Below are 16,541 nucleotides of genomic sequence, written 5' to 3' on the forward strand. Positions count from 1 at the left end.
CCATACGAGAATCCAGTCCCACACCGCGTGAGTCTCAATGCCATGAGGACAAATAAAGACAGACAATAAATGCTGCTTTGCCAGCCACAGTTCAAGAGCAAATTAAAATAAGAATTGTTTTAAACTACGGTCACCCAATATTTTAGTATCAGAAATGGAGCATTATGACTATTTATTTATTTAATGTATCCCATCTATGATGCTGATCCAAGCTCATAATTGCTCACAAGATACAATATCTGCAAAAATCAATGATAGCTTTACATACTTGTCTTCTTACACAAGGAAATTTAATGAAATTGTTTACCATGAAACAAACGTCTGTTCCCAGGATGTGTCTGCTTTCTTGCCAAGAGATAGTTTATATTAATAGTGGAAGGACTGCCTTGATTTTTTAACTGTCCATGTTGAAGTTGTTCTTCAAGCTTCTGACGTAAAGCAGTGTTGGTCTGAATGCTTCTCTCTAACTGAATCCGTAGGCAGCGGATCTCTGTCAAGAGTTCATTCAAATCAATAGATCCTTGAAAATATTTCACTGATGCATGGTTCATCTGTTTTGTAGGCTCTGCAGGAATGGGAAACAAAGCTATTGTAATGGCTATTGCAATTTGACCTAGAAGTCAAAAGTCATCCTTTGCAGTCTGAATATTTTAAGTTGTACAGATAACTGGGAGGTGCTTAATGAACAAAAATAAATGTCGTTTCAGTTTTTTTCCCTTAATATACAAGGCACCCTTCAACACAACCGATCTTTCTCCTCCATTGGCTCTTATCCTGGTGTAGTTAGATTTAATCATTTGGCCAGATTGGACGAGATCAATAAGTAAATGCCAACTTTACTGCATGAAGTGAGGGGTTGCCATAGTTACCAGGTTACAGAATGTAGTCCAATATAATTTCCATTCTAATTATTCACAAGAGGGAGCTTGCAATCAGTCACTTTTTAAGCATCCCAGCCCTAGACAGACAACAAACTGCACAATCCAGCCTCTGGAAAACAGTGAAGTGATAAGAACACTCTGTCTCCAGTTGATGTGATGAGTCAAGCGTGTTAGCCTGGTGGGTGGTGCGTAGCAGTTAGTCTGCTGGTCACCTCTTGCTTATAGCTCTCACTGCTGACATGTACAAGCATTGCGAAAAAAAGAGAGCAGAGTATGTAAGCCTCTCCCTGCCAGTACATAGCCTCTCCATCAGCAAGCCCTATGTAGTGCCTCTCTGTGGCGACATACGTAAACTGGGTACCACGCCGTCGCAGGCTAATCAGAGGAGGCATGGCCCCCAAACACATGGCACGCAGGCCCACTGACTTGTGGTTCCACCCTCGTACCCACAAACCAGAGACCCAGTTATGGGTAAATAGCATCATTGCCTTGTGGGTGTCTCGGGAGAGAAGACAACTAAGGGAGTAAACCCGGAGTGGAGTCCCTCAGGCGGTTATGTCATTTATCAGGCAGCTTTCTGGCAATTCCCGCAGCAGAGCTGATATCAAACAGTACTGTTTTTATCCTTTCCTTTGAACAATACTAGCAATGCAAAGAAGTAGGGGGGGGGGGGGTGTCCTGATGTTTGGGCAACTCAGTGTCTTCATACTATTCACCCAGGCGGTGTCCTGGACAGGACACTCCGGCTTCATGTTGCCATTCACGAGTTGGCCTCTACAGCCACAACAGACGGTCAATCCAGAAGTGACATACATCCTGGGCGCAGTTCATCGTCTCCCAAGACGGACGGATACCATAATCATATAAAGAACATTGGAGTGAATTCCATGCTGGTAATAGGTTTTGGAGTTGAAGCAACATTGATAAATAATGTGTATAATATATATTGTGATGACCAAGGTGGGAGTAACGCACTGTTAAATCAGTCCCACTACTCCACATGTAATAGCATATTTGTAAAGTTTCCCCCAGAATAAAGCACACCAAATCAGGTTTCTTTAAACAACAACAAAAATAACTATTTATTAATAAACTAAGGCTTAAAAAAAATTAAATAACTCTGTATATGAAAGGATTCTTTTCAAACTTCTTATTCTTCCTAACCCTCATACACACACACACACACACATACATTCAAAAAAAAAGTTAACCGGTTTTAAAAGGATGTTTTGGATTACAACTGTTTCTTAGGAATAATAAAATAATTGTCACAGTCTGTAGTCTGTAATACCACAGTCTGGTAGGATATTTCCAGATCAGTGAGGTGTCCCAGAGTTGAATAGTCCGATGCCACTCGAATTCTCTCTAGGCGAGGTTGTTGAACAGTCTATACTGGGTAGGCTTTCAAGGCAATTTGTCTGTAGCAGGCATCACACAGGCCTTTCAGCAAAGGGTCTAACAACAGGTCTGCTTGGGTTCTGAAGTAGTGGTCTAGCAATAGAAGCTTTCTTGAGATTTCAGGATCTCCCAAAACACAACAGGCAACAGGAATCACTCTTGAGGCAGGGAATTTTGAGTGAGTGGAGGCAATAGGAATCTGCTACCTTTAAAAATGCAGGCCTTCCTCTCTGCAAAGCAATCTTCCTCCACAGAGCATAGTAACGTCTCTTTTCCTGGCTCTTATCTCTCTCCAGGGGTCTTTTCTTCTCACCAGGCAGACCACAGCCACACCTCAAATATAGGATTTCTTTTTCCAAGAGAGGCAAGTCTTCTTTTATAGAGTAGGTCTTTTCTCTGGTCTACAAACAGGTCCCAGCCAGCTCACTGCATGCTGCTGGTCCAACTCACTTCTTTCACAAAGCAAAGTGAAACTAAAACCCACAATCAAGTCATGTGACAATCATAAATCTTCCTGTCATTTCCCTGTTGAGCTGCTTGGAAACAGGTGCCTTACAGTCTGTGCACACTTCACACAGTCCACAATTCAAACATCAGCTCTTAAAGCATTTTTTGCAAAGAAAAAAATAGAAAGCACTCACATAATAATATAAAATATTTACATACATACACACATATATCACATTCAGAACACCAGATGAACTTCTCAAAATCAAGAGTTATTATTTTAACAGCTCAAGATTTTTGAGATAAAAGAAAAGAATAGTCAAACTATTTTCTATGTTCCAACATCACCAAATCACTTTATGCTGGATTATAATGATCAGGCATTAAACCAAACCACTAAAGCAAGTATATTGCCAGTAAAACAAATTTAAAAAAAATGAACTGGAGAGAAATGTGAAAATTTTAACTTAAACCACTTCTTAAATTTGATTTAAACTGAGATTCTCTATAATACCTTTTGCGGCACAGTGGCTCAGTGGTTAGCACCGCAGCCTCACAGCTCCAGCGACCCAGCTTCAATTCTGGGTGCTGCCTGTATGTAGTTTGCAAGTTCTCCCTGTGACCGCGTGGGTTTCCGCCGGGTGCTCCGGTTTCCTCCCACAGCCAACGACTTGCAGGTTGATAGATAAATTGACCATTGTAAATTGCCCCTAGTGTAGGTAGGTGGTAGGAGAATTGTGGGGATGTGGTAGGGAATATGGGGTTAATGTAGGATTAGTATAAAATGGGTGGTTATTGGTTGGCACAGACTTGGTGGGCCGAAGGGCCTGTTTCAGTGCTGTATCTCTAAATAAATAAAAAATAAAATAAATAAAATATTCCATTTAGGAGTGGTTCAGGATACAATTTTAGTGCCATTTGCAAGGATAGGTTTAAAAATATAAAGTGTTGGTGCTAGGTGGAGAACATTATTTTCCATTACCTCCGCCTCAGAAAAAGCTGACTTAACCCTGATCAATAATCTAACAGAAACACTATTTCTTTTCAATTTAATGGAAGGTATTATTCACACAGCACTAGAATGGCAATGGCACCAAATGTCTTTGTCCTAGAATGTTTCTTTAAACCTATTCTCACATAGGAAAAATGTGACAGAAATTACACTTGAATGATCCTGGTCTGAAATTCTTATCTTATTTAAAACATATATGACATTGATCAGAAACTTTCAACAGTGAAAGGAAATGATGTAGATCATATATTGTATATAAAATCAAGAGAACCTCAGTTCTTCAAACTTTCTAGATAGAGTTTTGATCTCTCTAAGAACCAAGGGATATGGGCAGTGGGTAGGAATTGAGGCAGAAGATCAGCCATGATCATATTGAAATGGTGGAGAAGGCTCAAGGGGCTAAATGGTCTACTCCTGCTCCTTTTTCTTATGCTCTTATGTAGTGTTGGGTACGATGTACAGGCTGCGTTGTCACCATTAGCCAGGCTTGAACACTGACCAATATGCTTTACATTGAATTCTCGATAAACAATCATATTCCTAAATTGAAAGGGGGTGCGGGGTTAGGGTGGGGTGGGGGGCAGGGAGATACGATTTGAAATTAGCCATATTAAAATGTATAAATACCTGTTTCTTTTCTCTCAAGCTGTTCATACACTCGAAGTTCCATTCGTAATGACTGCAGTAGCTGCTGGTTCTCTGTGAATAGCTGATGCTGCAAGCTAAGCTCTCGCTGCAGCCTGTAATAAAAGCCAAGTTGGTTTATATTAAAATTATTAAAATAAACATACTAATTAGGAGCAGGAGTAGGCCACTCGGCCCCTTGAGTCTGCTCCGCTATTCAAAAAGATCATAGCTGATCTGATTGTAACCTCGACTCCACATTCCACATTACATCTTCCTCTTTAATTTGGTTTTTATTATAGGAGGTTTACTCAAAATTCCAAGATATGTATCCGAAGAGTTTACAGAGTAACCTTGAAATAACCTAAGTGTAACTCCAAGACAAAAGTTCATCATTCACCCAACAAATCTGGGTAATTTTCTCATTGTGCAACAAGGTTGATCCTGTGGGATTTATTGGTTCGAATTCGCCCCCTCCACAACATTTAAATTGCTTCTTTAAAAACATGCTCACCTTAATACAGAGTGTAACCATTACCTGTTTATCTCATCATGACTGCAGTGCAACTCATCTTTTAGCCTTCTGCTTTCTTCATGAGTATTATTAACTTTAATATGCAGTCGATTATTTTCCCTCTTTAACCGCTCACACTCACTACGCAGGCGTTCATTGGTGGCAGTCTTTTTTGAAAGAGATTCCTTTAGTTTCTCATTTTCTCTCTGTTTGTCTGCAAAGTAAGTTACCAAAAATATTAGCTTTCTGTTCCAAGTAGTAAACTGTTCTTTTGTGTTCAGTGAAAAGCGAGTTTTGAATCTTCAATCTAATCCCTTCAAGCTGGAAACATGTGGCATTTTTTCCTATTTTTTCTGCCCTACTATGGTTTAGAGTAGCTAACGTGCTGTGGAGTGATAGAATGCACATTTGCTCTTACAATTCCCAACACCGTGACTTCTTAATTTTGGCCAGCCTATTTAGGACAAGTAGGGATCAGAGAACTCCTGCAGGAGGATAATTGGAGAGGGAGTCACCTTCAGCTACACCTTTTTGCTCCTCAGAGTATTCAAGAGCAGCACTGAAATAGGTCAGCTGTCTTTCTGCTAGGGAATGAGAAACAACAAAATGTCTTTATTCGCCCTCTCTTCCTAAAGCATAACAGAAATAACACCCTCTACCTCTCAGAGAATAGACAGTACTCCTGTGTTTTACTATCACTATTGATATGACGTTGATAATCTTAGATTTATCTATCCTTAACTATGATTTTTCTCGATTCATTCAATATTATTCAACTCTTCCAGGTGGAAGTTAATAGGCCATTATACAAAGGGGGTGGGGTGGAGAAAGAGAAAAATCAAAGTGTAGTATCACTTTAAAACTTGAGTATTTCCTTGTTGTAATTATATGACTCATTTCATCTCCCCCAGTTTATACTCTACACAATAATTCATTCTAATCTTTCACGTCAATTCTTTTGAAGGAAGGAAGAGTAGATGAGATTAAGCTATCAGGAATATACACACAGAAACTGAATACATCCTAAGGTAAGAGAAAAAAAGATGGAATAGGTGCAAATTATGAAAAAGGCTACAATAATTAATCCAGCATTATTCATTTAACATTCCCAAACAGATGAAGTAATTAATGGAAATGAGTAACAATGACTCAATAATGGTGATAAGCAGCAACACAATGAGCCTGGACTAAATTTTCGTTCTGGGGTCGGGAACTCACGCCTGAACAGTTTCAGCTCCCAACCCCACACTGCGTCAGCATTGCTGACATGATGCTATTTTCAAATGAAAAAAGGGGCTAATTAGCCCAGGACTGAATTCAACACCCAATCAGAGGCGCCGGGAGCAACATGGAGGCAGGACCTGGGAACTGAGGGTGATTTTAAAAGGTAAATAGCAGCCATGACTGAGCTTGCCATTGCCTGAAGGTATGGAACAGCAGGGAGCTCAGAGTGCCAGCACAGGAGTCCCTGGGCAGCAGTAAGATCTTTTGATGTCTCCCTTGACTCTTTAACGGAAGCAGTGGCAGACAGGAGAGATGTCCTTTTCTGGTGTCCGGAAGGAGAAATTACCCCCCCCCCCCCAGAAAGACCAAGAGGGCATGGCTGGAGGTGGCTACAGAGGTCAACAGCCAGGGACTCACCAGAAGGACATGTCCAGTGCAGGAAGAGATTCAATGACCTGATAAAGTCTGGTAAGTTGAATGGCCAGCGGTACGCAAGTGATAGGTCACCAACTCTGTAAATACCAGCATGCATACAAGCTGATCTCATAGAATGTCCATAGTTCTTCCCAACATTGTCAGATCAAGTGTCCAGTCACATCAATGAGACAGCAGCCACCCTCACAATATAGGGTGCTATTCAAAGGGGATATCACCAAGGGACACATCAGCTCACATGTATGTCATGCTGGAAGAGATGAGGGAGGGCAGCCTGCTTATGAATCAATCATTCTCCCCTCATCCTGCAGGAGAAACGAGCCTATAACACTTGGGAAATGGCCAGAACAGTGGTGGGCAACCTCTTGGAGAGCCAAATGCAGCACCACTCTGGGTGCAGGAGCAGCCCACAGATATGCACAGAAAAAGACTGAGACTGCAGCACAGACCATTCAGTGTCACTGATGGCACAGAGATGCTTGGAGTGGATGCCATCTGTGTCCCAGACAGTGGCCTCATCCAGCATCCAAGAGCACCAGAAAGGGCTGAGATGGCCAAAGTGGCAGATGAAGGTATCGGCGTTAAGTTTTAGTCCCTTGTCCCCTCTGACTCAGGAACCATTAGTATGTCGAGGCCCTGTGACAGAGGCAACCCCTGCAATGACGCAGGCACAGCAGCCTCTGGGAGGAGCCCCACAGGCACCTCCAAGACAAGGATGGAAGCCACAGGCATTGCAGCTTGTGGCAGAGAGTAGGAAGCAGGCTGCCTCCACCTCATCCTCTGCCTCGGGTGAGCACCCCATAGAAGCAGAGAAAGAAAAGGCACCATGCCATTGATTTCCCTTAAATGGACCACCTGGGTGTACTCCACATTTGTATGCTGTTTATTTTCATTACAATATCACCTGTTTACATTATCAATTGAATATATGTGTTACTGATGTTTCATACCAAAGAAGATGGAGTCTTGTGGGGTGGGTGTAGGGGGGCAGGAGACAAGGGCCCTGTGATTTCTGTATTTCCATGCTTTGGTGATGGAGAGTATTAGCATTGGAAACCTCATTCTCCATGATCATGGTTGGCAATGGGACTTCACAGATGTGGGTCATCGAGGAGTGATAGCTCTCCATGCTGGAAGGAGAGTTCACATTTCTTCGGTCCTAAGGACTCAAAGGCGATCAGGTGAAACGCTGCCGAATCAGCATGGTCCTTGCAGCCATGCCAACCTGCAGTTCACTCTGAGGTCCTGGATGCCATGGTCGGGTGTTCTCCGCTGCCTGTTCGTCAGCCACCTCTTCATCCTCTTTTTCCTCCTCTGAGGTGGAGTGGCTTTCCAGGTCCTCCTCTTCATCCATCTCCAGGCCTCATTATATTATCATGTTGTGGAGGATGCAGAAAATGACCACCATAGGAGACACTCTGGTTGGGTTGTACTGGAAGGCAGCACTTGACCAGTCAATGCATCAGAAGCGCATCTTCAAGATGCCAATGGTCTGTTCAACACAGGTTCCATGTTAATTGTAGCGCCTCTCTCCATCTGGGCAGCAGATGGGCATCAGGGCCGTCTCTTTAGGGGATAATCCTTATCCATTAGCAGCCACCCATGGTCTGGATGTGGACCAGAACAGGTGTGGCACCTGGGACTCTTGCTGGATAAAAAGGAGTCATGACAGCTGCCCGGGAGGTTACGGCATGGAATGTCCAACCAGAAATCACAGTGGAAGCAGAATCCAGAATAGCTTTTAAAAAGGTAGTGGATTCATATTTGCAAAATAAAAACATTTACAACAGTCTGACAAAAGGGCAGAGTGATGGGACTAAATGGACAGCTGTTTTGGAAAGCCGACACTGGCACGATGAACCAAATGACAACCTTCTGTGCTACGTAATTCTATTGATTCGACTCAATTATTTTAATGCTGATCGCTGAACTGAAGAAACACCCAGAATAGCAAAAGACTGACAAAAGCTGTGAAAAATACTTTGAAATGGTTAATTTGAACTACCATGACAAGCTACTTAAACAGCATAAAGACAATATCACCAGTAAGTTTGAAGATTTTTTTTTATTTTCCACTATGCACTGGAACTATTGCTGACAGCTGGAGAAAAGAAAAACGGAAGCATGCATCTTGAATAAGGCCTTTAATACAGTATGGGTGGAGGCAGATTACGTGCCATGCATGACTGATGCAACAATGTGAAATACTTAAAAGGGGCACTGCACTGTAATTTCCTGCATATGGATAATGTTTTATTTTGTACATGCAGGTTGGTTTAAGATTATTTTGTTGACTAGTTTTCACAACTGGATAAATTGCTATTTGAATAAATCTGATGCTATTTCATCGAATTTTGTCATAATAGTTGTGTCAAAGGTAGGAATACAGACTAGTTCTGGAAATTCCCAGAAAACATTGCACAGCAGCCATTTTCCGTCAGCAATTCTAATATTTATTGACAAATCTTCCCTTGTATTGCCAACAAAACTACCTTTTGCCATTATATTTCAAAACCTAGCTTTTTAAAAAATTATTTCATGGGATGTGGGCGTCACAGGCCAGGCCAGCATTTATTGCCCATCCCTAATTGCCCTTGAACTGAGTGGCTTGCTAGGCCATTTCGAGGGCATGTAAGAGTCAACCACATTGCTGTGGATCTGGAGTCACATGTAGGTCAGACCAGGTAAGAACAGCAGATTTCCTTCCCTAAAGGACATTAGTGAACCAGATGGGTTTTTACAACAATCGACAATGGTTTCATGGCCATCATTAGACTAGCTTCAAATTCCAGATTTATTAATTGAATTCAAATTCCATTTTCTGCTGTGGTGGGATTTGAACCCATGTCCCCAGAGAAATACCTGGGGCTTTGGGTTGCTAGTCCAGTGACAATACCAGTACGCCTGTCTTTCAAATACCAAAGCGCTGACATATATTCTGCCTACAAGATTTTATGAAAATAGGGCCTAGACTCAAATTTTGAAAATATATATTTTTAACCAATTCTGTAAGTAGTCATACAATATCTACATCAATACCTACCTCTGGAGCTTCTCGTCAGCTGCTCCTTTAAAGCTTTGTTTTGTTCCTTCAGGTAATGAATCTCATCTGCCAGGTGACTGTGTTCTTCTGTGCCATGGATGAAAATGTTTGTGGAAGCTGAAGGTGCAAGCACAGTTTTATTGGTTATTCCTGATTCTTGACTTTAATTCAAATAGCTTTTCTTCGTTAGTTGGTATTTTGCTACTTTATTAAATTGTGATTTAAAAAATAGAACGCTCCTCCATAAATGGGCTCCAATTACACAACTGTCAAAACAATAAAGTAGACAAGCTTATTTTTCACTGTTACGATTGAGGCAGCAGGAGTGCACTGTCTTCCTCTAGAGGTTTTCTCTGCAGAGATCTCTTTACAAAAAGACAAAAAAGGTACTTTGGCTAAATACTTGTTCATTCTTGAAGGAAAAGGAGAAGAAATGGAATGATATCAGTTGTCCCTTTATTTTGGCGTCCCAAATACGCTTAGATGGTTGTCACTGGGATCTTTTGGAGCAGTTCTCTTCAGGTGACGTCAAAAGTTAGTCTGACAGGCTTTCAAGGAGAAAAGCGGCATCAGGGGTTTCAGCCATCACTCTGGATTCTCAGAATTTCTCAGAGAGCTGGAGAAAGGATGCTTCCCTCAGCAGGCTGCAATCCCAACTGACTCAAAACAATATCCAAAACAAAACCAACTTTTGACCACCATAAATCTTGACATGTCACTTCTCTGTAAAGCAACTCCCCCTAGTCACCAAGGCTCTTGCTGTTTACTTAACTGAAGACATGCGACTTTCATAAGTGTGTTTATAAACCAAGTCCCAAAGTCTTTCCAGTGACCTTTTTTCTTTAAAAAAAAGGTCCAGCATCTATGTAACCTCTTCAGTCCTCCAAAGGAATCCATTTCCACAATTTTAAAACAGGCATCCTCACAAAATATAAAAAAAATGGAAGTACTTTCATAACATCAAACAGACTTGTAACACTCTCAGGTTGTTAGTTTAGTACTAATATATGCCAAATTTCAGGGAGTTTTGTGATAAAGGGCCACAGTCACTACAAAGTGAGTTGAGACTTTGCAAACTTATTCCATATAGGATCCATGCCATTAGCTGCAGATGGAGAGATTGACCTCAACACCACATTGAATTTCAGAAGTTAACACATTTTTGGCCTACGTCCGTGTTTAGAATTGGCTTTCTTTCGGCCAATTCTTTCAGAGATCACGCCAGATTAAAGTTATTGATCCAAGATTAGGTGTAAATTCAAACTGTACTAGTCACCTGGATCACGTTCAGCTTCAGCTAATCGACATTCCAGTTGTTGTCTTAACCTGTCATTGTTTCTAATAGATTCTTCCAAGTGTTGCCTTAAACTTCGTATTTCGTGAAGGTGTTCTAATAAATCTAAGCACAAAAATTGTGTCAATTAGCATCAACCACATTTATATCATTTCCACTGAAATAAATAGGAAAACGCAAGTGAAAAGGTAACAGTACAGGGAAGTACTGAAGTTATTCCCTTACATCAGCACCTCTAGGCTGAGTTTATTTTTTAAAATACTTTTATTTCTACACAGAAAAAAAAACTTTGTCTGTAAACACTAGATGACATTAGCAGGAGATCCCCTCAACCTTTATAACACTAATGCCAGTCAGCATCAATCTGTCTAGCTACCTCGCTCCACCTCTCCATGCCAATTATTTGTCAAAACACATGATAAATGGTACTCCAGTTGCATAATGGGGCATATGGTCACAAAATGAATTTTTTAACTCAAACTTTTTTAGTATTGCGTAGATACACACACATTAAAAAACTGCATTGGTGTAAGCTTTTCAGATAATTTAGTTTAAACCAATTACATTACTAAAGCAATAGGTTGGGTACCTAACACCAGTGAAGATGTCACAGCTCCGCTGTCACCACTGTTCGCTTCTGCGGACACTCTATGCAGTTTCGAGAAATACACCATTATGTTTGAGTAAACCTAAAACCTACCAGTATTCTTGTACAGCTTACTCTTTAGCTTACTTTATGCAAGTGTCTTTGCAGATTACTGCCTTTTAACTAGTTACTAATGTATTTTTTGAGGAGTCTGGGTGGAGAACATAGATATTTTGTAACATCTGTGTAAGTTATTCTCAATAATGAAATGTAATAGATCATATGCGAAAAATAAATGAAGAATCTGAATCTCCATCATGTTTATATAACTCGGGCTTCTAGTTACAGATGCACACAAGAACATAAGAAATAGGAGCAGGAGTAGGCCATTTGACACCCCCCTTGGCTGATCTGATTGTGGCCTTAACTCTACTTTTCTGCCTGTCCCCCATAACCCTTTACTCCCTTGTAATCACCTTGGCTGCCATTCTATATGTGGATTCATAGAATAGTACAGGACATAAGGAAGCCATTTGGCCCATCAAGTCATCCAGTTAATCCTACTTCCCCACTCTTTCCCCCCACCCCCATCCCTGCATTTTTTTCTCCTTCAAATATTTATCCAATTCCCTTTTGAAGGCGACTATTGAATCTGTGAGCACCACCCTATCAGGCACTGCTGAAATTCTTATGCATGGATTAGTCATCTCTAGACTCACCTACTCCCAAAGTTCTTCTTGCTAGTTTCCATTTTTCACCTTCCAAAAATGGATATGGAACTGTCATGGAACTATTTTTTTTTCTCCTCTGTTTAAAAACAGTGTGCCTTTAAAAACTAAGGGGCATAGTGTGCCAGTAGCTGCACCTGTTTCCTAGGCAACAGCAGGAGAGAGGTGTCACATGGTGTATTGAAACTTTTGACTATGTGTAAAAGACTTGCTTAAACCAGTTTGATCTGAAAACCAGTGAAGCGTGCTCTGAAGGAAGAAGTGGTCTCTTAGTCAGCAGAAAAATCTACATGATGTACAGGTTGTGTTTTTGCCTAAACAGGAATAAACCTCTGGGAAAAGAACATCTGTATTTTTGGAGGTAGCAAATTCCTTTTTTACTTCCAAACTCTAAGAGATCTTTGCCTCAGAAGTGACTGTTGTTTGTTTGTGTTTGCTGGAATCCTCAGTAAAGTTTCTACTGAAAGACTACCAATTTTAAAATCCAAATAGACCTGTTGCTATACTCCTTGCTGAAAGAACTGTGAGATGCCCGCTGCAACCAAAGTGCTTTGAACGCCTCTCCCTTAGGGTCTGTTCATCGAATTCGCCTGGAGACTTCAAGTGGCATCTGATTATTTTTTTCTGGGACTCCTCACCAACCGGGAACGCAAGCCACAAAGACAGCTACTTATTTATTGCTAAGAAACATAATGTTTAAAATCGGTTAATCATTGGTTTTTGAACGTATGAGAGTGTACATTAGATTTAAGAGAAGTTATAAAGTCTTTTAGAGATCGGTTTATCTCAATAGTGTTTAAGATTTAGTTTATTAATAAATAGTTAATTAGTTGTTGTTTAAAGATATCTGGTTTGGTCTGTTTTATTCTGGAGGGTTAATAAAGTGTTTAATTTGGCTAATTTCCAGTAGGTGAGAAAACTTTAATAATATGCTATGACCTGTGGAGTAGTGGGACTGAATTGACAGTGCATTGCTCCTACCTCAGTCGTAACAGGGCAAAGGACAGTATATGGAGTTAGGTCGCAGATCAGTGGTGATCTCACAGAATGGCAGAACAGGCTCGAGGGGCTACACGGCCTATTCCTGTTTCTTGTTCCTAACTCCAATGCATAATTTCTGTCATTTACTAATTCCTGCTCAACCATCATCCTGCTCTTCACTGATCTACATTGGCTCGTCACACCCCAGTGCATTAACTTTAAAATCACCCCAGTGCATTAACTTTAAAATCACTCCATGGCCTAGCTATCCATGCAATTGCCTCCAGCTCTCTCTCCCTGGTCTGAGCACTCATCTATTTGATTCTAACTTTTTGTACATCCTGCCCTCCTTTACTCCTCCACTGCTGCCAAGCATTCAACTGCCTTGTTCAGATTTTTTAATTCCTTCCCTAAAACATTTGCTTTCTTAAAATCCATTGTTCAGCCAAGTTTTCAGTCACACATCCTAATCTCTCCCTTCCTGGCTCAGTCACAGTATTCCTTGCGCCTATCTGAAATACCTCAAACTCTCTTTTTTTAAATAATAAAGGGAGCTATATAAATGCAAGTTTGTTAATAATAACCACAAGTTGTTAATATAAAAAAATACCTTCAGCACTTAGGCCAGGATCTTGTTTTGGCTCTGTGGAAGTTAAAGTTTGCTTATTTGTTGTTAAAGATCGGTCACTGTGATTAGGTGAATGGGCAATTTGGTTATCAACGTTTTGTTGTTTCTCTGTTAGAATGGAGCGATGCAAGTCAAGTTCTGTTCGTAGTGTTTCATTCAAATCTTCCTTGTTCACCAGCTGCTCGTGAAGTATAGAGTTTTCTCTCTGGAGCTCAAACAACCTTCGATTAAGCAATGGTGTTTGAGCACTGGCATACTCAATTGGCCAGCCACTAGTAGGCAATTCTTCTTGTGGCACTGGGATTCCTTCCACATTCTCTGTATTGTAGGTAAAGAAAGAAAAAAATGACCCATCTTTACTTGAAATACAACTGAACGGATTGAGAATCACATGGTAATTAATTTGAAAATCAGTGTTTAAAGACATCCATTCTAGTACTCCACTCTGGGAAAAATTAAACTATTCCAAAGAAATCTCAAACTGTAAGTTTAATGTCATTATGTTTGGATTTGTTTTGAATAAAAGATAATACATTTTCTATGGACCTAAATTATCAAGGTATAGAAGTATGCAAGGAAGGTGAATTAACATGCAGCTGAAGCCAGAGCTCTCTCCAATGGGAGTTAATTTAACTCCCTTGTGCTGTCAGGCTACGTAACATCCTGCATCCCCAAAGTGGTTCAACATCTTAAATGCAAAGCGGTTGTCTCGGCCTTCCCCATCCCCAACATAATCACCGTACGACGGGAAGGTGATGGACCTTCTGCCACAACCGTCCCCACCTTCTGTCACATTTCTATAGGTTCCCTCCCACCACCCCCCCCCCCCGCCACCCCTTAGCCCATCTCCAGGGGGCCCATTAAATTCTGTCCACAGAGTGCCAAATTAATGAGTTGGAACAGCCTATATCGACTGGTTTAGGAGGTAACTGAAAAATGATGTTAGACAGTCTGATCCCAAGATCTATGTACATGCAGCATTAGTGAAAGGCTGCTATTCAACTTAAAGCAAACTGACAACAAATGTGCTTGAATGGTAGCCAAGGAAGGAAATAAAACAATCGAGTTCCCTAATGTTCAATGCAAGGAAGGGGGGGGGGGGGGAAATGGAAGAGCAGAAGGGATGTTTGAAATTTATATTCCAATTTTACAATCCCTTCTTTCAAAAGAAAAATCGGTTTCCTCAATATCAGTAGGTAGCATTCTAAACATTAAAACCCTGGTATCCAGAACCTGAACATCTGCATAAAACAGAAATAAATGCAAACCTAGAAGTTCTGTCTTTCTATCTGGAGAAGAAAGTCCAGATCTCAGTCTTTCTTCTTTGTTCTGTGGATCACTCTGCAGTTTTGTGTTTGCATTCGTTGCTGGGAGACCAAAAAAAGTTAGTATTTGAGAACATATAGTGAACTGTAACATTAAAAGGTTTACAACAAAATCTTAGCATATTCTATTCTATTCTCATCAGGGGAGGCGGTGGTGTACTGGTATTGTCACTGGACTAGTGACCCAGGGACCCAGGTATTGCTCTGGGGACGTGGGTTCGAATCCCACCACAGCAGAAGGTGGAATTTGAATTCAATTAATAAATCTGGAATTAAAAGCTAGTCTAATGATGGCCATGAAACCATTGTTGATTGTTGTAAAAACCCATCTGGTTCACTAATGTCCTTTAGGGAAGGAAATCTGCTGTCCTTACCTGGTCTGGCCTACATGTGACTCCAGATCCACAGCAATGTGGTTGACTCTTACATGCCCTCTGAAATGGCCTAGCAAGCCACTCAATTCAAGGGCAATTAGGGATGGACAATAAATGCTGGCCTGGCCTGTGACGCCCACATCCATAAATGAATAAAAAAAAACATTTACAGCTACAGGTCCAAATATGCAGTGCTCCTACCAAGTCTGAAGGATAGAACCAAAAAAATACAGAAGCAAAGTAACCGTTGGTAATACCGTAACCTCACACTTCATATTCATACTAAATAAAGTCGAATCGCAGCTTTAGCTTTCACCAACAGTAACAACATTAACCTACAGTAGTACATTCTGAAATGAATGCTCCCAGGACAGCTTGGTGGACTAAACATCACTGTTTAGATTTGAGATATTTTGAACTGCCTGTTTCAGAATTTAAAGGCTAGCTCATCACTTACAAAAGATTACAGTGCCGTGGCAAATCTATCAAATAAAAAAGAAATGCCTCTGGAAAAATGGTGAGGAAATCATTTTGTTCACATTAAAATGGGTCAAACTACAGTTTTCAAAAGTTCCTAAAAACTCACATTTAGGATTACATAACATTTGCATATGGCAACTGACATTTACGAAGTTAACATTGAAAAAGTGTGTAGTTTACATAAAATCTCCAATTTAATAACAGTTAAAATATTTACAGAACTGTTGAACTCAACTTACAGTTTAAGAAAATAAAGTGATTGCAGTACTTTCCTTACTAGCACCGATCACTGTACCTTTACATTCCTGCTTAGCAGCTTTAACAATTTTCCTCCACTTCTCACAGGACACCTGCATGCACAACTTATCTGGTTTTACCTCTTCACAATTCATTTTCCAATTATGAATTTTCATTCCATAACAAAATATCAGTGGCTGAGTTTGCACTTTGAAAGTGGAAGCAATTACTTTAATTGAAAGGAACTCTGCTTATTTAAACTATAGTAAATAGGCTAACTTCAAAAGGTCGACATTTGGAAGGATTTTACTTTAAGCAACATAAATTAAT

The 16,541-nt window shown here is 40.5% G+C and overlaps 1 protein-coding gene across 5 annotated transcripts in view; it reads right to left on the reverse strand.

Annotated features, from left to right (window-relative positions):
* The window catches only part of cdk5rap2 (CDK5 regulatory subunit associated protein 2), a 126,165-nt gene that overhangs the window by 14,627 nt on the left and 94,997 nt on the right, over positions 1–16,541 (reverse strand). For all 5 annotated transcript variants that reach the window (XM_068012579.1, XM_068012577.1, XM_068012578.1 and 2 more), the window contains 7 exons: positions 15,064–15,162; positions 13,778–14,113; positions 10,855–10,977; positions 9,579–9,695; positions 4,901–5,090; positions 4,366–4,478; positions 308–565 (listed from right to left, as the gene is read on the reverse strand). In XM_068012579.1, coding sequence (XP_067868680.1) covers positions 308–565; positions 4,366–4,478; positions 4,901–5,090; positions 9,579–9,695; positions 10,855–10,977; positions 13,778–14,113; positions 15,064–15,162 — 1,236 coding nt within the window. The remainder of the gene's footprint in view (positions 1–307; positions 566–4,365; positions 4,479–4,900; positions 5,091–9,578; positions 9,696–10,854; positions 10,978–13,777; positions 14,114–15,063; positions 15,163–16,541) is intronic.

The sequence above is a fragment of the Heterodontus francisci genome, chromosome 32, assembly GCF_036365525.1.
Source record: "Heterodontus francisci isolate sHetFra1 chromosome 32, sHetFra1.hap1, whole genome shotgun sequence".
In the NCBI taxonomy this organism is placed as follows: domain Eukaryota; kingdom Metazoa; phylum Chordata; class Chondrichthyes; order Heterodontiformes; family Heterodontidae; genus Heterodontus; species Heterodontus francisci.